Here is a 25,524-nt window from a genome sequence, read left to right as displayed (position 1 = left end):
TGACCAGCAGGTGCACTTGGCCAGCCCCACTTAGCTTCCTTCTCTTTCTAGACTTCCACAGGACCGTTCTGTACTTTCTCTTGGCTGTGTCCCTAACACAGGTTTGCTTTTGCCACCCAGTTCAGTCATCCGGCAGGCCTCCGTGCTTATAAGCCCCAGTGCTGCGGCTGTCTGGGGACCTCACACCCAGAGCTGGGGCCTTCCCGGGCCCCTACCCTCTGCACGGTCTGGTGTGCACCCCCTGTCCCAGCAGCCCTGCTGGGTCTGACCCAACTGATATGGTCAGGGCTGGCTCAGCCCTTGCAGCCCTCACACCTGGGGGAAGTGGGACCTGTGCTCAGGGTGGGCTCGGGGTCTACCTGCCCGCTGCAGTGAGGGCCCATGACGGGTGACGGGCCAGCCAGCACATGGTGCCGTCCTGTCCTTTCTCAGTGACCCGGGGCAGCCCTGACACTGCTAACTGGTCTCTGGGGCTTCAGGGGGTCACAGGTGATGAGCTCCTGCTCTGTGCAGGACTGCAGGGTGGGCATACAGGTGAGGGGTGGACAGGGTCCAGCCAGAGGTGCTGAGGAGTTGATTGGCTTGTATGTGTGGAGGGTGGTGCTTCGGTGGGGTGCGTGTGAGTGCATATGTGGTCCCGAGTGCCCACGAGCCACGGATGGACACGGTGTGGCCAGTGCATGATTGTCTGTGACTGCTGGGCCTAGCATCTTCTGCGGGTCCGCACTCAAGCGTGCGGGGCTTGGCTGCGGTGTGGGTCCCAGGACTGGGCAGGTGCCCAGCACCTTGGATATTGCGTCTGTCAGCACTGATGACTTGGTGTCCAGCCGTGGGTCCTCAGGCTCAGGCAGCTCCTGGGCTATGGCAAATCAAAAGAGCTCCACTGGCCCACGACCTAAGGCCCTCCTAGCCACAGGAGCACTGCCTGCCCAGGCGAGAAGCTGGGCTTGCAAAGTGGTCAGGATGCGGGGGTGGGGGAGCCAGAGGGGCACTCAGCCACCTGGGGCAAAGCCATCTTGGTTTCCTGGCCCAGGCCTGGGACCATGCGCCCCCACCCCCCAGCAATGTTCCCAGGTTTGGGGCTGGTGGACCGGCAGGGGCAAGGCAGTGTCCTCCCCGTGGCCAAGAGTGCGTGGAGGGGGTTGAGCCCCCATGGGAGTCGGGCAAGGGCCCCCCTCCCCTGGCAGCGTCCAGACCCTGACCTTTGCCCCCTGAATGCTGCCAGCCTCCGGTGAATACCATGTCTCAGACTGTGGCCTTCTCCCACCCCAAGAGCCCCGTGCTGCGCCCGCCCCCAAAGTGCCTCTGTCTCCGGAAGCTGGACCCAGCACAGGCTGCCAGCCCTGATGGGCTCCTGGTAGTCAGCTCCCCTCACCCCTCAGCTGCCTGGGTGGGTGGTCCCGGGTCAGGTGGGTCCAGGGGTGGGGCTGCAGTGGGGTCTGGTCTGGTCAGTGTCTGCACCCAAGCAGTAGGACTGGGGCTCCGGGCCTGGGGCTGTCCTGGTGGCTGGGAGGGGCCGCTCTCGGCTGGCCCTTCAGACCCAGGAGGGCTGTGGAGAAGCCAGTAGTGCAGGGGAGGCTTCCAGCGGGGGCCAGCGTGGGCCTGGGCACGATGCTGGAAGAGTAGGGAGGAAGTGATGTGTCTGCTCCGCCCTCCCCCCCAGAAGCACCTGGGTCCACAGGTGGTGGCCCTGGTCCCTGAGGTGCCTGCCCCATGGTCCCCTCTTTGGGGCAGACCCCGTAGAGGAGGGATAAAGGTGTTTGGCTGGTGCATGCCCCCACCCCTGCCGTGGGATCCCTGCCCTGTGGCAATGGGTCCTTCATGCTAGGACTCTGTACCCCCACTCTTGGGCTGTAGCTGGGAGGTGGGGAGAGCCTGGGGAGGGGAGGAGGCCAGGGGTGGGCCAGGGGGTGGGCTGAGGCAGTGACGTCGGAGGGACAGGGACCTTCATAAGCCCTGGCCTCTTGTGTCTGCGCCAGGACCAGAGGGGTATGAGTACGTGGGGACCCAGGAACACCACCCTTGCCCAGGAGAAGGTTAGTGACTTGCCTGTGGTCCTGGGCGGTTGGGTGGACAAGGAGGGCTACCAGGGGTCTGCCCAGGTCTGTGATGGGAGGATGATTTCGCCTTTTCAGAAAGGCCTGGGGTATCGAGGGCAGACTGTGCAGAGGGCTCCAGTCCACAACCATGACCTCTGTGCCCCTGGGAGCATGACCTCTGTGCCCCACTGAGTCAGGTTTCTGGGGAGCAGAGGGGTCTGGCTTCAGAATGTGGATCGGGAGGGGACTCCAGGGACCTGGAGGGTGCAGAGCCCGTGCACTGCCCTGCAGCCCTCCGCAGCCCCGAGGACGCCCACAAGCTCAGCAGCTCTCCACGGCGGGGCTGGCCACCACCTCCCTGGGTGTGGCTGGGGTCCTGAGGTTCTGTGCTGTGTGTCCCTTCCACAGGGTCAGCAGAGGCGCCCCCCCCAGGCTGTGTGCAGCTTGGGAATGAATGGTGACCCCAGAGGGCTCCTTCAGGACCCCAACCTCCAAGGGCCTCTCAGCCCTGCTGATCTGGGGCCAGTGCTCAACCAGGACGCACTCCCCTGGGGCTGGCAGAGGGGAAGGCCCACGGCCCTGAGGGGCTGTGCTCAGACGCCCCTTAGGCTGCAGACAGTGTTTGCCCCTACCCGGCTTTGTTCCCTCCCCAGGCCCCTAGGCCCTGGCAGCAGCTGTCCCAGTCTGTTCTAAGGACTAGTGAGTGACCGGGCCAGCAGTCAGGGTCCCTTGCTGGCCTGTGAGAATGTCCTAAGGGCGGGTGCAGGACCTGAGGCTGTGACCGGGCCAGACACATCCAGGGGTGGGCAGGGGAAAGGCAGCTGACCTCTCACCTCGCCTGGGGCAGCATGTGCTCAGGCCCTGCGGGACACAGGTCCACTGTGGGCAGAGCATGGAGCCGCTGTGGGCTGCAGTAGTCCCTGATCACTACATGTGGGGCGCCTGGTGTGGGTGGAGAAGCTCAGCAGTGGTTGGACAGACAGATGGACGGACGGAATGTGGCCGAAAGGCCTCTCTTCGCACAGGCAGTGTGCCATGAGCGGCCTCTTGTGCCCCCACCTCGGGCTCTGCCTCTGGCTGTGGCTGGGTGTTGCCCTGGGACGCGGCCAGGGACAAGGTAAGGACGTGGGGGTGCTTCCTGGGAATGTGGCGCCAGTCAGCCCCGACCCCACCGCGGGCTATCCCTACCCAGGGCACAGGCCCCACTTGTGGGGGGCCTCTGCCTGCTGCTCCTGACGCTGCCCGGGAGCTGTTCTGAGCAGAACGCGTGAGACCACCTGTGTCCTCTGCCCAAAGTGCCACCCTCTACTTTTTGCTGGACCTCCGGCCTCGCAGTCGGCCACCGTGCTGGGGACACCGCTGTGTGCTCTCCAACAGTTACAAACACTCACATCTGGTTCCATCTTACGTTCGCGCTGTGTTTTGAGTTATCTCAGGACACCCCTTCAGGGTAGAACTTCCAAACAGCACAAATCTGGAGTCAGGAGGGAAACCCCTTTCCTCCTGTCCGCCCAAGGAGAGCAACGTTCTCTGCCGTCCGCTGCACTCCTGGCCCTTTCCCTGCTCACTTTCAGGCCCCGGGAGAGTGCAGGGCTGTCCAGCCGCCCCCGCTGCGCCGTGTGGCCAGTCCGACCGCCTTGTACCGCGTATTTATGGTGCTTCTCTTTGGGGGTCACACTCCTCACCAGTCTCTGGAATACCCCAGAAGGGACGCAGCCGCAGAACGTGGCGGGGGTCCTTGCTGAGCTGCCCGTGAGGGGGGCCGGCTTGCACTGATTTCTGGGAAGGCCGGGCTGCAGCGTCTGCGCCCTGGCTTGCCCCCAGCCCGGGCGGCTCCCAGCAAGTCCCGCTGGCAGGAGACCGCGTCTCCTCGCTGTTTGAAGCTGCGTGTTGGGGGCGATGGCCAGAGGCTCGCTGTGTTTGATCCACCATCTCTGTTGAAGACGTGTGCACGGAGGAGGGGCACAGCTGCGGCCACACCACACCGTGGCACGGGTCTGATAACTGCGCTTCCTCACTTCTGGTTTGGCAGGCAGACTGGCCACGGTCACCAGGGCATGTCCCTGGTCCCCGGGGCTCTGACTGTGTCACACCATGGTGAGGCCAAGTCACTAGTGAGCCCACGGACACCTTGAGCTCTGGATTCAGCAGGATGGATGGGCCATCCCCACAGATCCCTGTGGACTCTGGGCAGACCCAGGTCTCCCGGTCCCTAGGACGGCAGGGTGGGTGGGGGCCCGCATGTCTGGGCTGCCTTCCCCAGGGGTAGGCGGGGGGGCTTCCCACCAGCAGGCCGCCGCTGTCTGCCCCATGCCCCACCAAGGCCCCCTGACATGCAGATCCCAAAGGCAGCTGGGAATGTCTCCCCCAGCATGTCAGAGGCACCGCGAGAGACAGAGGGCTCTTCATGAGCAGGAGTTGGGGGGGTCCTGTTCACAAATGGCTTTTCATAGCTCCCCCATCAGACATTCCTGCCTTTCAGCCTGGTGCTCCCGGGAGCAGCCGGGCACATCCGGAGGCCCAGTCCAGCTGATTCTCCCTCTGAACCATATCATTGTGTCTGCCCTGGGCGCCCCCCACCCCTGCCCTCCTCCCATGCCCCAGCTTTCAGTGGGACAGCCAGAAGAAGCCCATCTCTGTCCCACTTTTCCAAAAATAGCCACCCCTGCCCCAGAATCTTCCCCGAAAGGCCAGGCTGTGTCCCATTCCTCAGTCCTCCACTGCCCCTCCTCCTCCCAGGACGGCCACGGCACCCCAACAAGGCTGTGTGGACTGTGCTGGGAAATGAGGGAGCTCCAGGCCCCGGGGCTGTTCCTACTGATCCTGGATGCAGCCTGGGCCTTGGTCGGCAGGGCGGGGAACACCCCTAGCAGAACCAGGCAGGCCTCTCTGGGTGGGGCAGTCTCCTCACTGGACCTACCAGGTGGCCCTGGCACCTGGGACCCTCGGAGGGCCTGGTCCCCCTTCAGCCCCAGATGGGGCTTCAGGTTCCCCAGTGTCTCCCCAGGGGGTGGGGCTGGGCCCCCAGCTGCTGGGTGCTCTCCAGTGGTCAGTCCTGACCACCCGGTCGTGTCTCCCCAGCGGGCAGCCACCTGAGGCTGGCAGTGCTGCCTGAGGACCGGCTGCAGATGAAGTGGAGTGGGTCGGAGGGGAGCAGCCTCGGGTACCTGCTGCAGGTGAAGCCCATGGCAGGTAAGGGGCCAGTGCCTCCCCCGCCTCTGTGAGGGCCGGCGGGACCAGCGGCTGGCGTGCTGGTCTGTCCAGCTCCTCCATCCCAGCAGCCCTGTGTCTGCGGGGGGAGCTACGGTGGGAGCGGGCAGCAGGAGAATGAGGCCTGTACAGTTCCCACTGCTGCATCCCCGCACTCAGCTCATGCAGAATGTGCTCAGTGAGTGTCTCTAGAAGAAACAAGGACTCCGTCCTGGGGCTTGGGTCCCTTTCAGAATTGCGCATGCCGGCGAGCGGGCGTCCAANAGATGGACGGACGGAATGTGGCCGAAAGGCCTCTCTTCGCACAGGCAGTGTGCCATGAGCGGCCTCTTGTGCCCCCACCTCGGGCTCTGCCTCTGGCTGTGGCTGGGTGTTGCCCTGGGACGCGGCCAGGGACAAGGTAAGGACATGGGGGTGCTTCCTGGGAATGTGGCGCCAGTCAGCCCCGACCCCACCGCGGGCTATCCCTACCCAGGGCACAGGCCCCACTTGTGGGGGGCCTCTGCCTGCTGCTCCTGACGCTGCCCGGGAGCTGTTCTGAGCAGAACGCGTGAGACCACCTGTGTCCTCTGCCCAAAGTGCCACCCTCTACTTTTTGCTGGACCTCCGGCCTCGCAGTCGGCCACCGTGCTGGGGACACCGCTGTGTGCTCTCCAACAGTTACAAACACTCACATCTGGTTCCATCTTACGTTCGCGCTGTGTTTTGAGTTATCTCAGGACACCCCTTCAGGGTAGAACTTCCAAACAGCACAAATCTGGAGTCAGGAGGGAAACCCCTTTCCTCCTGTCCGCCCAAGGAGAGCAACGTTCTCTGCCGTCCGCTGCACTCCTGGCCCTTTCCCTGCTCACTTTCAGGCCCCGGGAGAGTGCAGGGCTGTCCAGCCGCCCCCGCTGTGCCGTGTGGCCAGTCCGACCGCCTTGTACCGCGTATTTATGGTGCTTCTCTTTGGGGGTCACACTCCTCACCAGTCTCTGGAATACCCCAGAAGGGACGCAGCCGCAGAACGTGGCGGGGGTCCTTGCTGAGCTGCCCGTGAGGGGGGCCGGCTTGCACTGATTTCTGGGAAGGCCGGGCTGCAGCGTCTGCGCCCTGGCTTGCCCCCAGCCCGGGCGGCTCCCAGCAAGTCCCGCTGGCAGGAGACCGCGTCTCCTCGCTGTTTGAAGCTGCGTGTTGGGGGCGATGGCCAGAGGCTCGCTGTGTTTGATCCACCATCTCTGTTGAAGACGTGTGCACGGAGGAGGGGCACAGCTGCGGCCACACCACACCGTGGCACGGGTCTGATAACTGCGCTTCCTCACTTCTGGTTTGGCAGGCAGACTGGCCACGGTCACCAGGGCATGTCCCTGGTCCCCGGGGCTCTGACTGTGTCACACCATGGTGAGGCCAAGTCACTAGTGAGCCCACGGACACCTTGAGCTCTGGATTCAGCAGGATGGATGGGCCATCCCCACAGATCCCTGTGGACTCTGGGCAGACCCAGGTCTCCCGGTCCCTAGGACGGCAGGGTGGGTGGGGGCCCGCATGTCTGGGCTGCCTTCCCCAGGGGTAGGCGGGGGGGCTTCCCACCAGCAGGCCGCCGCTGTCTGCCCCATGCCCCACCAAGGCCCCCTGACATGCAGATCCCAAAGGCAGCTGGGAATGTCTCCCCCAGCATGTCAGAGGCACCGCGAGAGACAGAGGGCTCTTCATGAGCAGGAGTTGGGGGGGTCCTGTTCACAAATGGCTTTTCATAGCTCCCCCATCAGACATTCCTGCCTTTCAGCCTGGTGCTCCCGGGAGCAGCCGGGCACATCCGGGGCCCAGTCCAGCTGATTCTCCCTCTGAACCATATCATTGTGTCTGCCCTGGGCGCCCCCCACCCCTGCCCTCCTCCCATGCCCCAGCTTTCAGTGGGACAGCCAGAAGAAGCCCATCTCTGTCCCACTTTTCCAAAAATAGCCACCCCTGCCCCAGAATCTTCCCCGAAAGGCCAGGCTGTGTCCCATTCCTCAGTCCTCCACTGCCCCTCCTCCTCCCAGGACGGCCACGGCACCCCAACAAGGCTGTGTGGACTGTGCTGGGAAATGAGGGAGCTCCAGGCCCCGGGGCTGTTCCTACTGATCCTGGATGCAGCCTGGGCCTTGGTCGGCAGGGCGGGGAACACCCCTAGCAGAACCAGGCAGGCCTCTCTGGGTGGGGCAGTCTCCTCACTGGACCTACCAGGTGGCCCTGGCACCTGGGACCCTCGGAGGGCCCGGTCCCCCTTCAGCCCCAGATGGGGCTTCAGGTTCCCCAGTGTCTCCCCAGGGGGTGGGGCTGGGCCCCCAGCTGCTGGGTGCTCTCCAGTGGTCAGTCCTGACCACCCGGTCGTGTCTCCCCAGCGGGCAGCCACCTGAGGCTGGCAGTGCTGCCTGAGGACCGGCTGCAGATGAAGTGGAGTGGGTCGGAGGGGAGCAGCCTCGGGTACCTGCTGCAGGTGAAGCCCATGGCAGGTAAGGGGCCAGTGCCTCCCCCGCCTCTGTGAGGGCCGGCGGGACCAGCGGCTGGCGTGCTGGTCTGTCCAGCTCCTCCATCCCAGCAGCCCTGTGTCTGCGGGGGGAGCTACGGTGGGAGCGGGCAGCAGGAGAATGAGGCCTGTACAGTTCCCACTGCTGCATCCCCACACCCAGCTCATGCAGAATGTGCTCAGTGAGTGTCTCTAGAAGAAACAAGGACTCCGTCCTGGGGCTTGGGTCCCTTTCAGAATTGCGCATGCCGGCGAGCGGGCGTCCAATGGGCAGTATGAGCCCACATTTTACGGGAGGTAGGCAGGACCGCTGTGAAGGCTCAGCCGCAGAGCACCCCAGCGTGATGCTGGCTGCTCATCTTAAAAACTTTCCAGCAGTCGGGGCGCGTGGGAGCCTCAGTTTGCCAAGTGTCTGACTCTGGATTTTGGCTCAGGCTGTGATCTCAGGGTCATGAATGCGTTCAAGCCCCATGTCGGGCTGCACTAGGTGTGGAGTCTGCTTGAGATTCTTTCCTTCTCCTTCTGCCACTCCCCCCCCAAAAAAAGGAAAATGTAAACTTTTCAAAAATTGAGGTTTGACACCCACAGAAAAGCCCCCAAACATGAGTGTCTAATTGCAGAAACTGACACAAAGTGAATGAGCCTGAGCTCCCCTCCCAGAGTGGAAAGTTGCACCCCAGCCCCACTCAGGCCCCTTCCCCATCTCCATCCTCCCTGCCCCCAAGAAGAACCCCCTTTCTGACTTGGGGGCAGTTTTCTGATATTTTAATGAAGCCAAATTTACTTACCCTGTTTTTCAAATTTTCTGTTCTTGTTGATTTTGGGGTCTACCTATGCCATTAGTCACCAAGGGAAGCATTTTAAATCCCCCGCTCTGCTAGAAATGTCTTCCTCCACTTGTCTCACCAAACTCTGCTTTGTATTTGTGGAGGCCGTGTTTCAGGGGCACGTGAGTCTAGAATTATCCTATCTTCCTACCAGACTGAAGCTTTCCTGCCATGGATTGTTCCCCGTTCTCTCTCGTCAGGTTTCCGTTATGCCCCCTCCGAGGCGAGCGCTGCTGGCTCCGCCGGGCGGTGCCTACACGACACCATCCACTCGCCTCTCTCACCCGTCACTGCGGATGCACCTTCTAGGGAACACATGATCAGTGGTGTTTTTGTCCAACGTGAATATCTTTGCTTTTTAACAGAAACATTTTTATCCATTTACATTTAAAGAAATTGCTGACATATTTGGGTTTAAATCTATCATTTTCCTATTTGTTTTCTTTTTGTTATACTTGTTGTAATATTTTTCTCTCCTTGTCCTCTTTGAAACTCAATTTTTATGGAAAAATTCAAATAAGAGAGCACAGTGTAATGAAGCTTCATGTTCCCATGATGAAGCTTTGACAGTTATCAACATATGACCAGTGTTGTGTGATCTCTCTCTCCAATCCCTTCTATCTATTGCATTATTTTAAAAACAAATCCAGGACATCATATAATCATATAATTCTGTCTATAAATATTTTAGTAGTTTTCTCTAAAAGGAAGCACTCAGAAATAACTCCAGTACCACTAGCATGCCTAAAAAGTGAAAATATTTCAGAGCTACCATTAGATATTTTGTTGTGTTCTCATCTTCCAACTTGTCTGATAAATATTTTTTACACTTAATTTCTTTGAATTAGGATCCCAACAGGATCCACACACTTTATGTGGTTCCTAGGTCTCAAGTAATCTTCAATTTACTTTTTTTTTAAAGATTTTATTTATTTGAGAGAGAGAGCGAGCACAAGCAGGGAGAGCAGCAGGCAGAGGGATAAGCAGGCTCCCCACTGAGCATGGAGCCCAATGCAGGACTTGATCCCAGGACCCTGAGGTTATGACCCGAGCCGAAGGCAGATGCTTCACCAACCGAGCCACCCAGGTGCCCCAGTAATCTCAAATTTAGAACAGCTTCGTCTTTCCCCTTTTCTTTAATGTTTATTGTTGAAGAAAGAAGATTGTTGGTCTTGTGGAACATCTGACATTCTGTGTTTTGCTGATGGTGTCACCATGGTGCCACGTAGACCTTTCCTCTCCCCGTGTCTCCTGTAGATTGGCACTTCCATCCCAGAAGCTAGTCAGATTCCGGTTTGGTTATGGTTTGTTGGCAAGAATTCTTTATATGTGATTGTGTGATTTCTATTGTGCCACAAATGGAGATACACAATGTTTGGTGTCTCCTTTTTTAGAAGTTAAGACTGATGAGTAGGTATGAGATGATCAAACACTTTTTACTCCAGGTCCCCAGCAGCTTGGTAGTTATGGTTCCTTCACTCATGTAGTGATCACCCTGGACATTAACTTGTCAACAGGTTGGATATGGCGGCTGTATCACCTTTCCCCAGGTAGAGTTAAGGCTTCCAATAATCACAATTGCATTTATCCCCTTTTCATGCACTTTAATTCTACATCTTCATTAAATCTCAAAACACATGTTAAGTATTGTAGTTGTATTAATTCAATATTAAGTTAGACCGACTCACATATTCACCCTTTATCTTTATTCCTCCCATAGTCTCTCAGTCTGGGATTTTTTTTTTCCTGCCTGAAAACACTCTTAGTGACTCTTGCAGTCTGGGTCTGCTGGATGCCAGTTCTCTGGGGTTTTGTTTTGTTGTCTGTCTGAAACATCTTCATTCTTGAAAGATGCCATTTCTGGGTATAGAATCTTGAGTTGGCACGTGCTTTCAACACTTTGAAGAATCTTTCTATTGTCTTTTGGCTTCTGTTGTTTTTCTTGAGAACTCAACCATCAAACCAGCTGTTGCTGCGTGAGCCATGAGTCCGCTCTCTCCTCCTGACTGCTCTGCAGTGCTTCCCCCTGTTTCGTTCTCAGCACATTTAGTCTGATGCTCTCGGTGTCCACCTCTTTTCACCTCACTTCAGACTCTTGGTGCTCTGAGTCTGCATCTTACTCTCTTACAGTTTTGGAAAATTCTTTAGCCATGTCTCCTTAAATATGGCTTGTGCCCCGTTTCCTCTCTCTTCTCTTCGTGGGGCTCTACTTACACACATGTGGACCCTCTCCCTGTTCCAGTGCCTCTGACTCTTCTATATTTTTAATTCCTTTATTTCTCCATTCTTTTAAAAAAATATTTTATTTATTTATTTGACACAGAGAGCAAGAGAGAGAGCACAAGCAAGGGGGGCGGGCAGAGGGAGAGGGAAAAGCAGACTCCCCGCCGAGCAGGGAGGACGCAGGGCTCGATCCCAGGACCCTGGGATCACAAACCGAGCCGAAGGCAGGTTCTTCACTGACAGAGGCCCCAGGCACCCTATTGCTCCATTCTTAATTTTGTGTTTTCTATTCTGACTTGTATTCCACTATTCATCTCTTCATTTATGTGTAAGACACTATTAAGTCATTCTTTCAATTCCTAACTTCAGTTTTTTGTTTTTCCGTTCTAGAATTTCCATTTGGAAAATGTTTATTTGGTTTTTACATTCTGTAATTTCCTTTTTATTGTTTCTAGTTTGATACCCAAATTCATAGGCTTATCTCTAAATCTTTAAACTAGTTAGCATAATTAATTTAAAGCCCCTTAACTCCACTGTCTGGAAAATCAGTGGGTCTCTTCCTATTGTCTGTTATTTCTCTTAACTTTCTATCACTTCCCCTTGTTCCTTGTACACCTGGTTGCCCTTCATTGAGTGCCAGCCATTGTGAAAACTTACAGAAATAATTTATGACCTTATGTAACATTGTCTAACTTCAGAAAAAATTTGTGTTTGTTTCTGACAGACGCAACATGAACTAGCAGTTTTGGGGAATCTTTTTAAATTTTAGAGGTTGGGAGTGTTTCCCACTCTGCGACATACGCACACTCCCACACGTGTGCATAGACATACACTTGCCCACCTTGGTGGCCTCAATCTCTTTCCCCACCCCCACCCCAGGGGACACGGAACAGGAGGTGATGCTGACCACCAAGACCCCCAAGGCCACAGTGGGGGGCTTGAGCCCCTTCAAGGGCTACACCGTGCAGATCTTCGAGCTCACCAGGTCAGGGAACAGCCTGCTGGCACAGAGGGAGTTTGTGAGTAAGTCCGTAATCCTGCACAAGGAACCCAGCCTCAGAGTGGGCGTGTGTGTGGAAGGGAGCTGTGGCTCCCCACACGACCCCCCCAGCCCTGCTGCCACCCTGGGGTGGGGGACCCCGACAGCGCCCCGCATCTCTCTGCAGTTGCGGATTTGAAGAGTCACTCTGTGAGCAGGAGCAGTCGGAAGCCACTGGAGGCAGGCATGCAGCCCACGCCCTCCCACGGGGGGAGCCCAGACCCTGGGCCCCAAGTTGCCTGGTCCCCAAGCCAAGACCTGCCTACTCTTGGTGGTGCAGAGGGGGGTGAGGGTAGGTCACCTTCCACATCTCACGTTTTCTCTTCATGTGGCAAGGACACTCTTCCTCATGTCTGACCTTACACTCCAGCTTCTCCTTGAACGTGCTGCTCTCCTGCATTCACCCAGGCTCACCCAGGCTCACGAGGGCAGGTCCCCTGCTGAAGATGCACTCGGGGCCCTAGTGCCCCTTGCTGCCCAGCCTGAGTGTGGCAGGTGAGAGGTGACACAGCTGTGACCTCCACAGGACTGCCTGGCAAGGAGCAGCGCCCACCGAGGGGCTCGGGGGGCAAGGCCCCTTCCCAACCCACTGCAGACCTGGAGAGGCAGAGCCAGGCCAGGGGCTCCACAGGAACGACGGAGAAGTTAGGTAAAACAACCAGGGCGCCAGCCTCTGCGGGCTTTCAGGGTTGGGGTGGGGGGTGGCTGCTGTGTGACCCAGGGCAGGGCAGACAGGTGTGGCGTTTCTGTCGGCCGTGCCTCCTTCACCAGACCCAGGATGTCCCTGACTTTGTCTCCCCATCAATCAAGGGTGAAAAGAGGAATCTCTCTCCTCAGATGGACATGTCCCCTCTCTCACTCTCACTGTCTCCCAGTAGACTTGGGCTCTGCCAGAATGGTCTCCTCAACGACACTGTGCTTTGAGGGCAGGGCTGTGCCCCTCATTAGACGGGGGTCTCCTTGCACTCACCCTACCCAGGAGTCCTCACGAGGGGCCTGTCCTGGGTCTGGGGCTAGGCCTAGAGGTACTGACTGTCTAGACTCTCAGGGAGCCCCAGACCGGGCAGTGGCTTTGTCTCCCAAGAGCTCCTAGGTCATCAGGACAAGCCACCACCCCAGCCAGCGAAGCCTCACCCCAGAGCTGCCAACCATGCTGACACCCCGCAGTTGACACCCCCTTGGGCTAGCCTCTGCCCACCGGCCCGCACATCGATGACCGCACACAGGGACAAGCCCTGCCGAGGCCACTGGAAGGCAGAGGCGCTGGGGTACCTGGAGGTCTCATTAACTCACCCTGGGGGCGCTCAGAGGGCTGACATGCAGGGTTTTCTGAGTCCGTTGAGGGCCCCCAAGACCTGGCTACCTGCCACACTTGAAGTCAGAGCCCCGTGGCCCCTCACCCTCTACCAACCTCAGGGAAGGAGATCCAGGGGGCTAGAGCCCGGCCTGGAGCAGTTGCGGGGTGGGGGGTCCTGTAGTGGTGTGGGCCTGGCCCAGCTCCTCACCCCCTCCCTCCCCACACAGCCAGCCCCCACTTCCGCTGCACACCCCCTACACCCGTGGACATGATCTTTCTGGTGGACGGGTCCTGGAGTATTGGCCACAGTCATTTCCAGCAGGTCAAAGATTTCCTGGCCAGTGTCATCGAGCCCTTTGAAATTGGGCCAAATAAAGTCCAAGTCGGTGGGTACCAGCCCCCCGCCCTACCCCCAGGCATCCCCACAAGTCCTACCAGCACCCAGGGGAGACCCAACTCTGAGAAATGGGAAGTCTGGGAGGAGGCGCAGAGCCTCTGGGGAAACCGAAGGACAGCCCTGCCGATCGGTGTCACCTGCTGCCAACAGGCTGACGCCCTGCCAGGTGGGGCAGGTGGGGGCCCCCTCAGGGGCTGGGGGAATGTTCTAGGACTGTCCATGTGCAAACGTGTGCCCTCCCTGGGGTCCTGGGAGGCCGTGTGTGGAACGGATGACTCAGCACCCAGCACCTGCCCCCCCCCAGGCCTGACTCAGTACAGTGGAGACCCCCAGACTGAGTGGGACCTCAACGCCTTCCGCACCAAGGAGGTGGTGCTGGCAGCCGTCTACAGCCTCCGCTACAAAGGGGGAAACACATTCACAGGTGTGCCTGGGCCCCCAGTGCCCGCACCCTTGGGGTCTGTCCAGGTCTCAGTCCTGAAGCCCCAGCTCCATCCCGTGGGTCAGCCTCCCAGCCTTGAAAACTCCTGTGTAAGCCAAGCGAGTGCCATGTGGGTGCTGAGCGTGATTCACACCTTCGTGAAGAGCACGTCTCCCCTTAATGTCTTTGACAGAGACAGGGCTTTCCGTCAGGCAGTCTTGCTAGAAGTGAGTGGCTCCTCCAATGGGTAGAAGCTTCCGGGAGGGGCCGCCAGTGGAAGCAGCCCCCGAGGAGCGTCTCCTGCAGGCAGACCCCTGGGTCCCATGGTGGTCCCTGCCTCTGCAGCCCCCAGCCTGGCAGGGCCAGGACTGACTAGGTGGGCACTGCGTTGGGGTCAGTGGCCAGTGGAGTGGCATCGGGCAGGGAGGGCACCGGGAGGGGCACATGGGGCCGCACGCCCTTTGTTCTCGATTACCCAAGGCCTGGCCCTGACTCACGTGCGGGAGCAGAACCTGAAGCCCGGTGCGGGGCCCCGTCCAGAGGCGGCCAAGGTGGTGATCCTAGTGACGGACGGCAAGTCCCAGGATGATGCCCGTGCTGCTGGCCGCATCCTCAAGGACCTGGGTGTTGCCGTCTTTGCTGTGGGTGAGCAGCCCCCAGCTGTCGGCTGGGGTTCTCACAGCCGTTGGGGCAGTTTGCAATCCCACTTCCCGCCCCGGGCTGGAGGTCCGGTGGTGTCTATGCCACAGGGAGGACCTGTCCCTGCTCCGAGGAGCTGGGAGCACCCGCGGGCGCTCGGAGGGGGCACACAATGTGGGGCTTCTGAGCAGAGCCCCGAGTTCACAGTGCAGTGTGTGAATGGCCCCCTCGAGGTGTGTCCCACGCACGGTGCCGCAGGCGCCAGGCGCCCCCGTGACCTCATTCCGCAGCAGAATGTGGTGGGATACGTGCTGGCCTTCCTCCGGCCCGCCCTCTCTGAGCTCCTGGGTGCTGCCTTCCTCACAGCACGCCGGAGCCCACCCTCCGACCTGGCCCTGGCTCCCGAGTCACCCAGCAGCCTGCGGGTCAGCTGGACGCCCCCAAGTGGCCATGTCCTCCACTACCGGCTCACCTACATGCTGGCCTCGGGCTCAGGACCCGAGAAGTCGGTGGGTCTTGGGGGAGCAGGGAGGCCATGCCCCTCATGGGCCCCTAGTCCCGGGCTCAGTGGGGGAGACACAGCCCACCCTGTCCGCTGAGGGGGGGGCAGCTCTTCCGTGGCAAGACACACAAATGAGAGCAGAGATGCCCAAATGAGCAAAGGTGCTCCGGGCGGGGGGAGGCTTAGGTGACTGTGCCCCCCCCCCAGATCTCTGTTCCAGGACCCAGGAGCCACGTGACTCTGCCTGACCTGCTGGCAGCCACCAAATACAGGGTCCTGGTCTCAGCAGTCTACGGAGCAGGGGAGAGTATGGCAGTATTTGCCATAGGCCGGACGGGTGAGTGGGCATCAAGACCCCAGACCCAGCCAGGCTCCAGACCCTCACACCCAGCCAGACCCCAGACCCCAGCCAGGCCCCAGCCAGACCCTCAGGCCTAGCCAGACGCCAGCCCCTCACAGCCAGCCAGACCCAAGCCAGACCCCAGACCCTCACAGCCAGCCAGACCCCAGACCCTCACAGCCAGCCAGACCCCAGACCCCAGACCCAGCCAGGCTCCAGACCCTCACACCCAGCCAGACCCCAGACCCCAGCCAGGCCCCAGCCAGACCCTCAACGCCCAGCCAGACCCCAGACCCCAGCCAGGCCCCAGCCAGACCCTCAGGCCTAGCCAGACGCCAGCCCCTCACAGCCAGCCAGACCCAAGCCAGANCAGCCCCTCACAGCCAGCCAGACCCAAGCCAGACCCCAGACCTTCACAGCCAGACAGGCCCCAACCAGACCCCAAACCTAGCCAGGTACCCGGAAGCCTAGGACTTGGGGGCCCACTTAGCCGGGGTCCTGCCAGCAGGACATGCTGCCTGTCATGCTCTGCACTTGGCCCAGCACTGCAGAGCTAGCAGAAGGGAGGTTGGGGTTTTCACTGAAACCGTCCCCAGTGTGCTGTGCAACCGCTAACCCAAGGGTTAGGACCGTATCAGTCCAATAAAATGGGTACAGGTTGGTGTGGCTGGGGGCTCCTGGATGGACCCTTGCCTGCAGGTGCTTAGAGCTGCGGGGTGGGCTCATAATTCTCCTTCATCTGTGTCCAGGAGGTCAGGGCAGATGTCCAGCCTGGTGGGAGTCTCCAGCCAGCCGAATGCAGATCACAGGGCAGGCGAGGGCCACAGGGAGACTACTTAGGGAGGCCCAGGCTGGCCTCTCTCGATGCACCAAGTTCATGGTCAGGGCATCAGTGGTCCCTGGGGGACCCTGCCACCCACAGGCCAGGACCCAGCAGAGAGGATCAAGCCGCTTCTGGTTCGTTGCTGTATGCTGGTTTTCTTGGAAAATCGCAGACGCTCAGAGGCCACTCAGCTCGGCCATTCCAGCTTCCCTCGGTGTCCCTCCACGGGGTCATCTAGTTTGGGCTTGAGTGCCTCTGGAGATGGGGGCCTCCCTCCTCCGTGGAGCCTTTACCAGCCCATGGACAACTTCAGAGCACGTCCTGTGCACCTGGCCGTGGAGTAAAACTGCACGGCCAGGCCAGGTCAGTGCATGCCCCAGGTCGGCGTGTCCCCACAGCCAGGCATTTCCCTGGCCCTGCCACCTGGGGCACATTGGGTGGCCAGTGCTGTGTTGGGGAGCAGCACCCAATGGGAGCACCCCTGGCCGGGCACTGTCTTCCAGGGGGTGGAAGTGCGGTCCCTGGGGGAGCAGGACACCCTCCCTGTCCCTTCCCCGTCCTGTCCCCGAGGTGTGGGAGCCACAGGCCTGGAGACCAGCAAGCGTGTGTGGAAGAGGATGTGGCTCCAATATACCGTGGACTTGAGGGCAGGGCACCTGGCCACGAGGAGCCCCAGGTGGGGGCGAGACGCCTCGCCACTGACCCTGACTCCCTTTGCCTCCCAGCAGCCTGCCCCACCCTCAGCCCCGATGGCCCCCTCTCAGGTAAGCCCCCCATGTGACAGCTGAGCTCCTTCCCCATCTCCCACCTGTCCCTCCTCCTCCTCCTGTCGTGTCCTCCTGGGGAAGGCGGCCTGGGACCCCCGCCCTCCATGAAGGGGCAGTGACAGCGCACCAGGGCCCCGGGGTCATTAGAGGCGATTGGGCAGGACTCTCACCTTCACAGGGAGGTCCCCATGAGGCTGGCCGGGGCCTTTATTCTCGCGTCACTGTCGAGGTCACAGCTGGGACGTGGCGCCACAGAGGCAAGGCCAGGGCCCTGGGTCCTGCAGGCCTCCCGGCGGCTCTCTGCTAACTGGGAGCTGGGTGAGATGCCAAGGTCAGGGGTCACACGGTGATGGGGCTGACATGTGAGTGGGAGATCTGCCCGGAGCAGGGTGGTGCGGGGCCGCTGGTGGGGCGGTGAGGCTCCTGCCCCAGGCCCACGGCCATGCTGAGCACCCAGTGAAGTAAGATCGCATTCACTTTGCGCCCTAACCCTTGAGCCCGCGGAGTCAGGGTGGGTGGTGAGACCAGCCGCTGGACACTCTTGCTGTTACGGGGTGTGGGGTTGCATGTGGGCCGTTGTGGGAGGCCCCTGGGCGTCTGACTCCCACCCCCTGCGGGCTCCGAGTGTGCGTCCGTCCGTGGTCTTCACGGTCACCATCCCCCTTCTGTGCGTGTCCTGTGCTGCTCCCGTCCGCTCTCAGCTGACTCCCAGTGTCTTCTCTCTGCTCCTGCCCCTCCCTCCCTCACCTCGAGTCTCTGAGCACCCCTTCCTTGTTGCCGTGACCCCCAGGCTTTGACCTCATGGCGGCCTTCGGCCTGGTGGAGAAGGAGTACGCCTCCATCCGCGGTGTTGCCATGGAGCGCTCGGCGTTCGGCTGTGCCAGGACCTTCACGCTCTTCAAGGATGCTCAGCTGACCCGCCGGGCCAGGTGGGGGGCCGGGGGTGGCCTGGGGCCCCAGAGGGGTAGCTGCTGGGGAGGGGGTGGCCACATCCTCCCTGTGATGCCCCCCGATCTCCCTGGGGAGGCTGTGGTGGGCGCAAGCCCCCCTGAGCCAACCAGGTGACTCCCCTGGGCAGGTGGGGTTTTACAGATGAATGAATCTCACGTGGGTGGAACGAGGCCACGTGCAGGTCCTTTTCCCGCGTGGCCCCAGCACTGATCAGACTTGCAGACTTCCACGCAGAAGCTTGTGTGCCCTGAGAAGTCCCACGTCCTGGGTGCGCGTGGGTCAGGCAAATCCGCAAGCTCTGTGACCAACTGCGAGCGAGGCTGTGTGGCTTCTGACAGCTCACGACCACCAGACCTTGTTCGTGGGGAGATCTCGACTCGAACGGGAACTGCGACAACCCTCCTTAAGTTAGGGTGCTTATGTTATCAGCGCGGTCAGGTGCTTGCGCTGGAAGTTAAAATAACAAGGCAGATCATTGCACCGCACTCGCCGCCCGCTGCTAGGACTCAGGACTTTCTCCCCTGCAGGGGCGCGGCGGGCGTGGCTACGGCAGGTGCCGCTCTGCTCACCGCCATCCTCCCATCTGAACTTGTGGCTTCCTCCCCCGTCCTCTTCCTCCTGCCCACCCCACCCTGCTCCTGTTAACGTTTCTGGCAGGCGGCCACAGTCTCCCACGCGTGTGGGTGGCTGAAGCCCTTCTCTTTCTCAGTGGCCCCTTCCTCCCATCCCAGCTTGAATCTGGGGTTTCTTATTGGGGCGGGCTGCTCTGAGTGTCTGGAGCCCCGAGGTCTACCCTCCCTGGATGGCTGCTCTGCCATCCTTGTCCCTTTGCCGCAAGCAACAGGCTCTCCCAGGCCCTCATGCTGTCTACCCTCTGGAGCTCACGGTTCTGCTGATGCGGCCCCCACTCCAGATGGGCTCACCCACCGCAGGGGAGGTCACCCAGCACAGGTGCCCCCCCACCGTGATAGCTGCCACAAGTGGGGCTCTGGGCTGCTAAGAGTAGAAGGGCTCCCTCCCTGTGATGGGGTCAGTGCACGTAAGAGCCATCAGGGAGACAACAGGAAAGGGAGAGGGCACTGAGGAAGAAGGAGCAGCCTGTGCCAAGGCCCTGGGGCCAGTTGGCTTAAAAAACCATAGGAGTGGGCAGGGCTGGGTCTTTTGGACTCTCAGTTATCCTAAGAGTAAATGAAGGGCAGAGAGCGAGGCTGTAGGCCTTTAGGAACAATGTTATTGGGTGACCTAGCACCCTGTTCCCTGCCGTTCCCACACCTCAGCGCACCCCAGTGGGCACTGGCACGGACGCCCCCACCTGCCCACTCTGAGCACTCCAACACACTCGGGTCAGTGGGAGCAACTCTTGAGGGCAGAGCTGCCTGTGGGCCTGTGGGCTCCTGACCCCAGGACACAGGCCCAGACACCCTTCTGCCACGCCTCCGTGACCTGCCCCCGTCCACCCCCACAGAGCCCCTGGAGAATGGGAGCTTGGAGGACCCTGTCCAGGAGTGTCGTGAACACTGGCTGTGGTGGGGTGGCCTTCGGTCCCGGCCACAGAGCGTGTCTTGTTGAACCCCCGCCAGCCTGGGGGCGCTTCTGTCCCTCACATACCCATGTTACCATTGGGGAATGGAGGCTGGAGAGGCCCGGCTTGGTCGTGGCCCCCCGTGCTGCTGCCGTGGGTCTGGGGGACGGAGGGACTTCACCTCCTCCCAGCAGTCGCCCCCACCTGTGCTCCAACAGTGACCTCCAGCTGGCCGCCCCCCCGCCCGAGCATACGGTGGTCTTCCTGCTGCGTGTGCTGCCTGAGACTCCCCGCGAGACCTTCGCGCTGTGGCAGATGACGGCCGAGGACTTCCAGCCTGTCCTGGGGGTCCCGCTGGACGGTCAGTCCGGAGGGAGGGTGGTGGGCCCGGGTCTGTGGGTCCTGAGGAGGTCTGCGGCCGGGCCAGGCCGGGGATGCCCCAGGCAGAGGGTGCTGGCCCCCACGCTCAGCGAGAGGCGGGAGCTCCAGCAGGAGCCACGACCCCCGACCACCGCTTGGGCCCCTGAGGCTTGGGGTGCATTTGCACGCTGCCCTCCCGAGGGGCTGCCCCGTTCTGCTTGGGAGGTCTCATGTGCTCCTCACCCCTCCCCTGCAGCTGGCAGGAAGTCTCTGACCTACTTCAACCACGACCCCAGGGCCACCTTGCAAGAGGTCACTTTTGACCTGCCTGAAGTGAGGAGGATATTCTTTGGAAGCTTCCATAAGGTCCTGGAAGGTTCCTGAAAGACTGGCGTGCACCTCCCCCAAGACCCGCCCCCACTCCCCAAGTTCTGGAGCAGGTCCCCCCCAACAGGACCCACAAGATGTGCCTGCCTCCCAATGGCAGGCTGCCCGTCACACACAGTGGCTCTCCCTGCCCCGTCCCCACTCCCCCCAGCTTCCTTTGGGCTCTCTGAGCCTCCGCCCCGCGGTCCCCTCTGCGACAGATGTCTTCATTTGGCTCAAAGAGCAACCCAGCCCTTCCTGGGTCCCACAGATCCCTGGAAGGGATCTGCAACAGGTGTGGTTTGGTCTGCTTTATAAAGGGGAAACTGAGGCCCCGTGAGGGAGCTGTCCCTTGAGACCTGGGGTGGAGTCAGGATCTTGACCCCAGGTGAGGGCCCCTAGCTCCCCACCGTCTGTCCTGGCCTTGCGGGCACAAGTGGGTGCCCACCCTGGCAAGGCTGCAGGGCAACCTGTGCTGGTCTCTGCCAGGTGCACGTGGCCGTGGGCCTCTCCAAGGTCAGGCTCTACGTGGACTGCCGGAAGGTGGCCGAGAGGCCCATTGGGGAGGCGGGCAGCCCACCTGCCGCGGGTTTCGTGATGCTGGGGAGGTTGGCCAAGGCCCGGGGCCCCCNCCCCAGGTGAGGGCCCCTAGCTCCCCACCGTCTGTCCTGGCCTTGCGGGCACAAGTGGGTGCCCACCCTGGCGGGGCTGCAGGGCAACCTGTGCTGGTCTCTGGCAGGTGCACGTGGCCGTGGGCCTCTCCAAGGTCAGGCTCTACGTGGACTGCTGGAAGGTGGCCGAGAGGCCCATTGGGGAGGCGGGCAGCCCACCTGCCGCAGGTTTCGTGATGCTGGGGAGGTTGGCCAAGGCCCGGGGCCCCCGGAGCAGCTCAGCCACAGTGAGCCTGGGCCTTGTCCTGCTGGGCCGGGCCGGAGGGGGCCACGCACACCCGACCTTGTCCGGCTGACCCTGCTCCGCGTCGCAGTTCCAGCTCCAGACATTGCAGATCGTGTGCAGCGACTCCTGGGCCGAGGAGGACATGTGCTGCGAACTCCCCGTGGCGGTAGGTGGACTACCGCCTGCCGAGCCTCAGAGTCTGCGGGTAGACAGGACATCCATCATCACCGTGCTGGGAGAGATCAGGACAGGCTTCCTGGAGGACGTGGCCTCTGGGCAGCGTGTCAGGGAGTCCCCAGCTGCGGGGGTGGCCACTGTCCTTTTTTTGTGGGCCCAGCTGGGGTGTATGCACCGGGCCAGGAAGGGGCTCAACCAGCAAAGTCAGAGGAACTGCCAGAGACCCAGGTGGCCTCTGCACCTGGCAGGTGTGGGCAGGGTTCCTCACGCTGTACCCACATTGGGCTTGGCCATGCTAGGGACTTGGGAGGGACTGGGCAATGGCCCGGGCAGGGCAGCCTGGGGGGGTGGCACCCAGGATGGGGTCCCTGTCCCTCATTCCCAGCCTCCCAGGCATCCTGGAACCCAGGTGCCTATGGCTGCTCTGAGCTCTAGGTCAGACAAGAACAGCTAGGGGTCCAGTTAAAGAATGGGGTCTCCTTTCTCCCAGAAGGATGGAGAGACCCGCCCTGCCTTCCCTTCTGCCTGCACCTGTTCCTCGCAGACCCCTGGGCCCCCGNCTCTGAGCTCTAGGTCAGACAAGAACAGCTAGGGGTCCAGTTAAAGAATGGGGTCTCCTTTCTCCCAGAAGGGCGGAGAGACCCGCCCTGCCTTCCCTTCTGCCTGCACCTGTTCCTCGCAGACCCCTGGGCCCCCGGGCCCCAAGGACCTCCGGTGAGTCCATCCTCTCCTCCCTGGGGTGGCAAGGGGCTCCCGGCAACATCCCGCTGCCACAGCACCGAGCAGCTGTCCCAGCCTGCCGCAAAGATAGGGCTCACCGGAGCCTCATGCGACTCCTCCCAGCAAGCCTCTCCCTCCCCCCAGCTGTCCTCCCCTGAGCCGACTCCTCTCTGGTGCAGGATCCAGCACATCCCCAATTCCCCATGGGGGTGCAGCGCTGTGCTGGTGGTGGCCAGCAGGTGTGACGTGGCCTGGCCATGAGTCACAGCCACGTGGGCAGCCTCTGTCCTGGGTAGTCTGGCTGTGGGGCCCTGGGAGGTGGCGCTCCAGGCCCTGGACCCCCGCCATGGGGCGGGTCCTGTGGTGGGAGTGTTGTCGGTCAACAGGCACTGGCTCCGTGCTCGGCGGTCCACACCAGACAGGGGCCAGGAATTGAACCAGGACCTGCTGGAACAGGAGTCGGCTCTATCCAGAGGCTGTGGGAGGGAAGGATGGGCTAGGATTCTCTCGCCCCGGAAGACCCTTCCCCTTCTCCGCCTAAACTTGGAGACTGCAGTCCAGGGCAATGCTGTGGGGCCGCCGGGTGGATGGCGCTGAGCCCTGACCGTGCCCTTGCAGGGCCTCCCTGGAAGGAACGGAGCCCCAGGAGAGCAGGGCTTCCCAGGGCCCAGGGTGAGTTGTGGGGAGTCCTGCAGGGCTGGACCCTAGCTTTCACGAGCATGCAAGAGCAAGCCCCACAACTAGAAGCAAGGTGCCCTCCCCAGGGAGGGGCCAGCTTCTCACCCCCCACCCCAGAAATCGCAGATCTCGTCCCGTCTCTGACCTTGAGCACTCTACAGGTCAACTCTGTTGGCGCCGTTTTCCCTGGCAGTTCTCCTAAGGCAGTTCCAACACACTCTGGAAGTTGCTGGGGTTTCTCGTTGGACAAACGTCCTTGGAACCCTTTCCACTGGGTTGCTTTTCTTACTGATTCCTGGGAGCGCTCTGCACGTTATGGAAGTCAGCCACGTATGTGCGTGGTGACCACGTTTGCCACGCCAGCGTTTGTGCGGAGCCAGCGTGGGAGCAGAGACGGGTGCATTTCGTTGTGTGATTGTCACATCCACGTGTTCTTATTAGATTTAAAAACTCAAGTGTGGGTATTAAGTAAGATCTGCTGCTATGGACGCAGCCAAGCACGTTTTCCTCCTGGAGCTATTACTTTGGTGACTGATCGGTGTCTCCTGAACCCCGAACCGCTCTTGCATAAACTGGGTACTTCCCACCCATGTGATGTGCTGCTGGGCTCTGTCTGGTGATGTCTTACTGAGGATTTTCTCATTGATATTCACACATGAGAATGTCTGCAGTTTTCTTTATGGAGTTTGGTGTATTTATATGCTTAATTCACCAAGATTGCTTGAAAACATGCTCTCATTTCCCCCCGCAATCTCAAACAGTGGAAGGAGTGGGTGCACCCTGTCCCTTAGAATTTGGGAGAATGCTCCAGCGAGGGCCGAGTCTGGCGCCTGGGCTTCAGAGCTCTGGGACTGGCCCATCCGGGTTGGGAAGGGAGAACATGTTCCCGAGCTCTGTGACCTGGAGTGGTGGCCTCAGTCCACTCCTGGCTGTAGAGAGGGTTGCAGCAGGACCCCTCCCAGGATGGGCAGTGAGGGTGAAGACGGCTCTGCACAAGCCCAGGTCTGGGTACCAAAGTCGGCTGGAGGGCCAAGAAGGCCACTGAGGACAGGATCAAGGGAGGGGCTGCAGGAGGGGCCCCAGGCCTTCTCAGTCCCTCCCCCACCTGTGTCTGCAGGGAGAGCCTGGGCCACCTGGACAGATGGGACCCAAGGGTCCTGGAGGTCAGCAGGGGTCTCCGGGGACCCAGGGCCGAACCGTGCAGGGACCCGTGGTAGGTGCTGCTTCCCCTCCGCCTCCTCCCTGCTGCCTGCCCCTTCCTCTAGGACAGACTAGCCACCAAGTCTCTTTCCTCTCCAGGGTCCGCCAGGGGTCAAAGGAGAGAAAGGGGACCATGGGCTTCCGGGCTTGCAGGTAGTGGGATCAGACCGCGCTCAGGGCACATGGGTGGGGAGGGCTTGGCTGGGGACCTGGGTCTCAGGGACTGGGCCTCCTCCTGTGCTTCAAACCTTGGCCTCAGCCTAGCCAGCCATCTCTGTTCCCTTCTAGGGCTATCCCGGTCAGCAGGGTGCCCCCGGGAAGGTCGGCCTCCAGGGACCAAAGGTGAGAGAGAAACATGCTGCTGGAGGGTCTTGGACAGAGGTTGTGGGGGCGGTGGCCTGGCCAGCAGGGAGGGGGGTGTCGTCCCTGCCCCGGGCGGGGAGGCAGGCCCTGAGCTGGGCTGGCCTCACTGGCTCTCAGAGTGACGCACAGGTGTGTACCGCCTTCACAGGGACGGGTCCCTGCCTGTCTGCTCATGGGGGCCACATGGGCATCCGAGGGAGGGGTGTCGGGGGGGCGTGTAGGGGTGCTAGGCCCCCTCCCCACCCCAGCTTGCCCCTTCCTTCGCCCTCAGGGAATGCGAGGCCTGGAGGGGAGCGCTGGCCTGCCTGGACCTCCTGGCCCGAGGGTAGGCACCACCTGCCCTTCGAGGCTCCTCCCACCACCTCTTCAGGGCTGAACACAACACAGTCCACAGCTAGAGGATGTGGGGGGGGGCTCTCCTCCAGGGCTGGAACCCTGTAGAGTTCCGAGGGGCGTACGAGTGCCCTGTGCCCAGGAGCCTGCCACGGCACCGTGCGAGGGTCTTTCCCGCCTCCCCTGGGCAGGTTGGACAGCCCCAGGCATCCCTGTGCGAGATCACATGGTGGGAAAGTGCCCGGGCTCCCCGGTCAGCCTAGGGAGGGAGGCTGGCTGCAGGACGTGACCTGGGCCCCCTTCTCCTTCTCGGCTGCCTCACTCAGAAGCACCTTCCCTCCCCAGCCAGCAGAGTCCATGCTGCTCTGAGTGGGGCGGCCCAGGGTGGCCTCGGTTGGGAGCTTCTCCCATAAGAGGTCGGTCCTGGCCGGGGCCGGGGGCAGGGGGAGGACCGTGGTCACACTCAGACAGCTGGAACAGAGCCAGGGGATGTTTTAGTGAAGAATCAGTGTGGAGGGGTGGGGCAGGTGGGGCTCTGCCCTGGGCACAAGGCCTGGATCAGCCGAGCGGTGGGTGATGAGGCCCAGCCCGTGGGAGGCCGGGACAAGTGAAGAGATCTGGTCTTGGTCCAAGGCCACAGGGACCCAGACCCCAGGGAGCCAGGGCTGGAGGGAGGAAGAGCCACGTTCTGGGGGGGGGGTGCTGCAGCCAACTCCCCCCGCCCCGCACCCCTGCAGGGCTTCCAAGGCATGGCAGGAGCCAGGGGCACCAGCGGGGAGAGAGGACCCCCAGGGGCCGTAGGGCCCACAGTAAGTCCCCTTCCCAGCTACCAGCCAGCCCCTCAGCAAACACAGCAGGGGGGAGGCGGGAGCAGNGGTGAGCAAGTGCCTCCCTCCTGGCTGATCAGGTCCGTAAAGCCAGGCCTGCAGAGAGCTGAGGCTTGGG

General features: G+C 61.2%; 1 protein-coding gene across 1 annotated transcript in view; it reads left to right on the top strand.

Annotated features, from left to right (window-relative positions):
- The first annotated feature begins 5,524 nt into the window (after positions 1-5,524).
- The window catches only part of COL20A1 (collagen type XX alpha 1 chain), a 26,249-nt gene continuing 6,249 nt past the window's right edge, over positions 5,525-25,524 (top strand). Inside the window, exons 1-21 of the mRNA XM_034641562.1 lie at positions 5,525-5,649; positions 7,613-7,723; positions 11,667-11,810; positions 11,954-12,097; positions 13,351-13,509; positions 13,825-13,944; positions 14,422-15,089; positions 15,290-15,419; positions 16,974-17,009; positions 17,803-17,941; positions 19,704-19,846; positions 20,102-20,211; positions 20,951-21,109; positions 21,197-21,274; positions 21,776-21,839; positions 21,977-21,999; positions 22,624-22,677; positions 23,983-24,036; positions 24,172-24,225; positions 24,518-24,571; positions 25,317-25,388. Coding sequence (XP_034497453.1) covers positions 5,529-5,649; positions 7,613-7,723; positions 11,667-11,810; positions 11,954-12,097; positions 13,351-13,509; positions 13,825-13,944; positions 14,422-15,089; positions 15,290-15,419; positions 16,974-17,009; positions 17,803-17,941; positions 19,704-19,846; positions 20,102-20,211; positions 20,951-21,109; positions 21,197-21,274; positions 21,776-21,839; positions 21,977-21,999; positions 22,624-22,677; positions 23,983-24,036; positions 24,172-24,225; positions 24,518-24,571; positions 25,317-25,388 — 2,637 coding nt within the window. The 5' untranslated portion in view covers positions 5,525-5,528. The remainder of the gene's footprint in view (positions 5,650-7,612; positions 7,724-11,666; positions 11,811-11,953; positions 12,098-13,350; positions 13,510-13,824; positions 13,945-14,421; positions 15,090-15,289; positions 15,420-16,973; positions 17,010-17,802; positions 17,942-19,703; positions 19,847-20,101; positions 20,212-20,950; positions 21,110-21,196; positions 21,275-21,775; positions 21,840-21,976; positions 22,000-22,623; positions 22,678-23,982; positions 24,037-24,171; positions 24,226-24,517; positions 24,572-25,316; positions 25,389-25,524) is intronic.

This window comes from Ailuropoda melanoleuca, chromosome 13 (assembly GCF_002007445.2).
Source record: "Ailuropoda melanoleuca isolate Jingjing chromosome 13, ASM200744v2, whole genome shotgun sequence".
Taxonomy (NCBI): Eukaryota; Metazoa; Chordata; class Mammalia; order Carnivora; family Ursidae; genus Ailuropoda; species Ailuropoda melanoleuca.
The sequence above is the reverse complement of the archived record's forward strand: the minus strand, read 5'-3'. Positions and strand labels throughout refer to the sequence as shown.